This window comes from Gavialis gangeticus, unplaced genomic scaffold (genome assembly GCF_001723915.1).
Source record: "Gavialis gangeticus isolate Ggan-Ray unplaced genomic scaffold, GavGan_comp1, whole genome shotgun sequence".
Lineage (NCBI taxonomy): Eukaryota > Metazoa > Chordata > Crocodylia > Gavialidae > Gavialis > Gavialis gangeticus.
Genome location: NW_017729022.1, coordinates 172,242,345 through 172,248,685, shown reverse-complemented (window position 1 = coordinate 172,248,685; position 6,341 = coordinate 172,242,345). Strand labels below are relative to the sequence as shown.

General features: G+C 39.1%; 1 protein-coding gene across 2 annotated transcripts in view; it reads left to right on the top strand.

Annotated features, from left to right (window-relative positions):
* TP53BP2 (tumor protein p53 binding protein 2) overlaps positions 1–6,341 on the top strand; it is a 43,300-nt gene that overhangs the window by 6,053 nt on the left and 30,906 nt on the right. For both annotated transcript variants that reach the window (XM_019516508.1, XM_019516507.1), the window contains exons 3-4: positions 2,587–2,666; positions 3,526–3,627. In XM_019516508.1, coding sequence (XP_019372053.1) covers positions 2,587–2,666; positions 3,526–3,627 — 182 coding nt within the window. The remainder of the gene's footprint in view (positions 1–2,586; positions 2,667–3,525; positions 3,628–6,341) is intronic.

Below are 6,341 nucleotides of genomic sequence, written 5' to 3'. Positions count from 1 at the left end.
CCCCCCCCCCCCCCAAATAATTTCACTTTTAAGGAGAGGCTGGCTAACTGCTTGCATTTAAGTTAATGGCATCAATCTCTGTGATAGAGCAGAGGCTCTAGGCAGGGGACTTTTGTGTTTAGATCTTCATTTTGCCTGTGGGACTATGCTACCACCAAAAATGAGACTCGCTGTGAAACTTGGTCTTTTATTGATTAATTCCAGTCAGTATCAAGATAGTGAAGTTCATAGGCTATTTTTTCCTACTTCTTGTATGATCAAGTAACCCATATGCGACAAGCTTCTTTCTATCCATCTGCCTTTAGGTTTTCCAGAGCTGGTCATCTCCATACTATTTCAAACTATTCCATATTAAATAGATTGATGAGAGCAAAGTATCCTGCACCTGGTGTCTGTTTTAATATGCTATAATTACTTTGACCTTTGCTCAACTCAGCCTCAATAATTTATTCATAATCTGGGCTCTCTATATTTTACCTGGAGTATATTTTATTGCTGTTAGAAAGTCAGTAAATTTTGCTTGGCAAAATCAGAAGGTGAATTATATTACCATTTTCCACCTGTTTATGTAACTTCTCATATTTTGGTGTTTTTAAAATTAAGTGTCCCTGATGGTTATCTTAAAATTCTTCCTAATATGGCTCATCAACTAGAATTGCAATGCAGTAAAAAACACTGTTGTTCTGTCTACAAAATGTTCATAATCATCCTAGTACTCTCCTGTGCAGTCTTTTAAAGATGTTTACCTTTAAGTGACTGCTAGGTTTTTTGCCCATTTCTCCTGGTGTAAATTCCATGTTAATATATGTACTAAACTTGAAAGTCAATATGCCATAAAATGGGTAAGCAAATCTTAAAGCTGAAGAAATTGCATGATGATGATGGTAATGATACAATAAGGAGTGTGAATCTAATGCTAAAAACCATATTTATCTAACCCACTTTCTGCACAGTTGAGCTCTTAGATGTAGTTTTGTTTAGTCCAAGCTCATCGAGATTTAAAGCAGAAGGATTACTGGTAATGTTTTTGCTTCAAATCAGCAGGAGCTGTATCAAGACCAAAGCAAGGCAGGAGCACTGTCGCATGTAGTAATAGTCTTAAAATACCTTATATTTTAAGGTATTTTGAGTTTTAATATACTCAGGGCAGGCATAGTTGGTTTGAAAAAGGCACTGGAAAGATGGCTTTTCAAATGGGGTGCTAGTAAATTCAGAAAACTTATGCAGGGGTGCCTGGAGTCTAAAAAGGTTGTGAACCACTGATCTAAGGTGCCACCCAGCCATATTCTCTGCCTGGCTCCAGACTGACGTGGCTAACTGCTTTTTTTTCTATATAGAGGATGCAAGTATTTGGTTATAGATTTAAATGACAAGTTTTAATGGCAAAGTTGCAAGTTTTAGACACTCTTCTCAATGGAATAAGCTTAAAAGCAATATCCAAATAAAAGTTTCAAACTGCTTTAGTTACCTATAGCTTGGTCCAGATTGTCTCCTATATAAGAATTACCTAGGTGTGCTGCATCTTGAGGAGTTTGTATCTTGTAGGTGGAGGCTGGCAGAAGGGAATATGATATTCAGGTCTTTTTCTAACAACAGGGCCACCTGTGCAAGATGTGTGCTGGCTGGGGGGGGTGGTATCTGTTGAGCCTAAGTGGCATTTGGCTTTAAGGACTTGCTTTATTTAAGATAAGCCCATTGTTAACTATCTTGGGAATCGGAAATTAATGTTGACATTAAGTCACCATGAAAAGTAGAGATGAAAATACCCATATCACAGAGCCTGTCTAGACATTGTTATGACTTAATGAAAAATGACTGTTAGTGTCCTTGTTTTCTGCATAAAGTCATAAGAAGAAAAAATCCTGACCTCACAAAATGAAAGGGAGGAGAGCTGCAGTTGATTTTAATGGGTCAGGATTTCATTAAAACTGCTTTGTCACCTAATAGCATGCTCCTGTTCCTGATTTTTTTGCAGATTTGCTTCAGAAGTGCATCTAGAAGAGTGACCAAATTGTAAATTCATGTTTAAAGAACTTTGTATAGCAAAGTAAAGAATATCTTGTTCAGAAAGTGAGCTTATGATTTTTTCCCCAATATATGCCAAGACAAACTGGCAGGTTTACACATCATTCCCTGCATCAGAGTAAAGAATAAACTCTCACTACTAGTGTGTGGGCTGACTAAGCTGCACTTGGAATTCTTTTCTATCCACCCATGTGAACTACACATGTTCTGTAGTAAGAAATAAGGCCAGTTCCTGTGCTTATGAAATAAGACTGCATTCGTGCCATCAACTTGCTTGTGTAAATGCTAGATCTAATTTGTTTAGAATCATTCTAATTTCCTTGAAGAAAGTGGCCAGGTACAGTGCGGTGAAGATGAGATCATTTTATCTGTTGAACAGCCAGTAAATTGAGGTAAAATATTCAGGGTCTGCAGCAAAGTTTATTATAGTATTGATGGCAATAAAACACTGTGTGTATACTGAAAATAAAACAAAGGGGGTGTGTACAAGGATGTTGTGTCTAAATGAGCAAGTAGAGCTATTTTTAAATATCCATCTTTCTCTCCTGTGTTTTAATCTAGGGACTGGTCAGAGGTCTCAGGACCCGAGTCTAAAGAGGAATGGTGTAAAAATGCCTGGTGATCGAAGAATAGAGAATGGAGTAAGTGATCTCTGAGTTATTGGTGCAAATCAGAACTGGCAACCAAAGGGAAGTAGCTGACCGATTGCTAGCGCCTGTGCTGAAATATGTGACCAGTTCCTTCAATGAAAACTCTCCATCACTTGTCACTTTTGTTTCCAGTTCTTAGCATCTCTACAGAAGTTGTCAAGGGAATAAACTGAACTTTACAACTGTCATGTGCTATCACTGTCACATCACTGGTGTCAGCACATTGACAACAATGGTGCAGGGAAGCCTACACCGTATTTGTCCAGTGACTGAATGGAGCGATTTGCAGTCTGCAGTGCTGTCAGTCTGTCTTGCAGGGTGATGAATGCTTTAGTCGCAATTTGTCAAAGCACTTAAATTTGTGCTGGACTTAATCCAGAAGGGCCCTTCTAAAAAAGGTGCTTTGGAAAATATTGTGTAAATGTAGTTGCATGCTGTTTTGATATCAGTGGGACTTGTCAAGTGCTTAAAGATGGGATTGTGCTTAAGTGCTGGATTGTGGACAAAAGGCTCCTTATCTTGCAAGCTTGTATCATGCTGTTATGTATGGTACCAAATGGTAGCCCCGCAGGTTTAAGTGGTTTGTAATTGTCTCAATAGACAGGGTTGTGTTGTTGTTAATTTTCCATTATTTTCATTTAAATCAATAAATATTTATTTGGGTATTTATTCTATAAAGATTTTTTTGAAAGATTCAGAACTATTTGCAGGTGGAATGAGCAGATCAATTGAAACGCAGAGCACTCCTTCCAAAGGCTTTTGTTCATCACTTAGTATTCCTCTGAGCTGAACATGTGTTTTCTATATCTGAAAGCATTTCATTCATCATAGTTTGGATTTTCATCTGCAGGTCAGCACCCCCAGAATGGATATGACTCTAGCTGAACTACAGGAAATGGCCTCACGCCAACAGCAGCAGATTGAAGCTCAACAGCAAATGCTGGCTAACAAGGTAAACTTGAAATAAGTTTGTTTACAGTCCAGAAACAAAAGCTTGAAGAGCACTTTTTCTTTTTTCTGAGTATGCTCAGTACTTTAACATCCAAATACACAAAAGGACGCCAGCCTGAATAAGTCTCTGGTTCTTTGCAGTGATTTTTATGAGAAGATTTATATGGGACAGCTTAAATGACAGAACACTTTTAAAATAAAATGCTGTTACTAAGGTCCAGCTTGCTTGTAGGATGGGGAGTAACACACCGATTCATTGTAACAGCTCTGCCAACCCCCACTGTGCCCTGTATATTGACCAGCTGTTTACTGGGATTCATTGGGATTTGCTTGGATTTTGTCTCTGGGTACAGGAATCTGCTGTCATGATCTCTTGCTTTTTCATTATAAAATTCAACATGTCTGGTTTCCTAGGGTCCCTGTCTGGATAAGATGGAAAGTATTTGATAAAAATTAACTTACAAATGTGCTTACTAAAGAAGTTGGCAGATACTGTTCAGCAAAACTGATGACAGAGCAAGGAATCCCAGGGAATTCAATTGTCAAATCAAACCTTTTAAATTCTGAGAACATTTATGAGCAGACAAAGTTCTTTTGGATAAATGAGATCTTTTATTAGACCAACTAAATAGTTGGAAAAATTGTTCTTTACAAGCTTCTGGACAGAAACACTCTTCAGGCACCCTGCTGATGTTTGTGTACTCTCTTAAGTAGAATAGAAGCTAAAGCTAATATGCAGGTCTGTGAAAATGCAAATATGTGGCAGGGAAGATCAGAGGGGATGGAAGTTAATGGTTGCCAGACAGGTAGGTGGGGGAGGAAAAAAACGCAAAAGAGGAAAATGTTGACCAGTGCTAAAATGTAGCTGGGCAAATGCGGAGAGGTTACCTGGGGTTATCAGATGGCAGGAAGGTTATAATGTGCCATAAATCCAATATCTATATTTAGTTCACAATTTTTATACATTTGGTCTAATAAGGTATCACATTTACCCAAGAAACCTTGTCTACCTGTATCATTAGATCAACCCAGCTATAACAAACACCCCTGAGAACATTATGAAGTGTTTCCAGTTAATGGGGTGGGAGAGCTTTCCTGGGTCTTAGGGTGTTCTGCACTAGGGAAGAAGGACTGTGCTGGGACTCTTGGGAACATATTTAGACTTGTTCAAACCTCCTTTCTCTGCTAGAAGCCCAGCTTCTCTCCTGCCAGGTCCCATTGCTTGCTCTTATTGTCAGTGGTAGCTGTGGGCTGAGTAGTAGTAAGGAGAAAGATCGGAGAGAGATGCCGTGAGCCAAAGCGAATTGGCTAGACTGGGAGGTAGGATGGGGAGGGAGAAAGATTGTGAGGTTTGTTTGGAGATGGGCTCTTGCAGTGTATATTGGAGTTGGGGGAGGAGGGAAGGGCAAGAGAGGTAGAGGATGACTAGGTTGGGAGGAAAACAGTTTCCTTGGCTGTCATCCTTTTGTTATATGATCTGAATCAATAGACCTTTCTGTAGAAGTGAAAGGGTTAATGCACAAACACTTATACGTCATTGAAACACTTTGGTTTTTCTCATGCTGTTTGCTAAGTCTGCTCATATTTCAGTAAGTCTTACTCAATTAAGTGCTGCTATAGCAACTACACAGTGGTATACTGCCTTTTAATACTAAATCTCACTCTCAAAATGATATCCACTAGGGCTTAGTCTTCATTTGCATTTGGCAGTGTGCAAGTGTTCAAGGGAGATATGTTGCCCAGAGGTGCTGTGTCAGGAAAATGGGAAGTTGCTAGCTGAACCCACCTGTGCTGAGTAACTGGAGTTTTCTTCTCAAAGTGAAAGCTGCCAGCAAGTGCCTCCTATACTGTACTTGTGGTAGTTGGGCTGATGTTGGAGCCTCCCAACAATACAAGTGGTCCAGTAAGAGATTATCATAAAAAAAAAATCCTTACTTTACCTGTACAACTTAATCAGGGCAGAGTGGTGTCTCTGTAGTCCCTCTAGACTAGATAGAGTAGGGTATCATGTTATCAAGGATGTTTGCTTTTAGGCTCTATTCACCAGGTTATGTAACCGTTTAGAGCCAGGAGTCATCAGTTACAGGGAACAGAGATAGCAGTATTGTTGAATTGTCACATCTTTAAGTGAGAAATAGGAAAGCTAGATGTATGGTCTCTTTGGAAAGAAATATAAGAAAAAATGAATTTGCATACTACAGTCTCTTCTGTAGTTGTTTTTCTGGGTCTGCACCAGCAGGGCAGATGACTACCCACCAGGGAGGTTTGCCTTGTAGTCTGGACCTTGCAACTAAGTTCCCTATTGGCTGTTTTACAGAAGAACCTGTTCCAATTAAGATGCCTCTTCTTTTTCTGCTAGATGAAAGGTTTTCTTAGGGTGATATCTTTAATTGGACCAGCTGCATAGTTGGGATAGTTGCCTCTTCCTTTCCTGAAAGACTGCTAGAAAGTCTGGCCTGTTCCCATACACAAGCTTTCTACTCCTTTTAGTTGTATCCTCTGTGCTTAAGAGGAGTTTTTAATTAAAAATCTTTCCTGATAAACTCCCAAGATAAGAAGATGTACCTGTTTTTAAGGGGGGTGCTGTGATACTAGTTGGTTAACCAGTACTAGATTAAAACTCCAAACTGATGCAGCACATGCTGCAGGTGCTGCAAACTGTTAAAGCAACTTTTGCCTTTTCTTGATTTTTTTTTTTTTTTTTTTTTTTTTTTT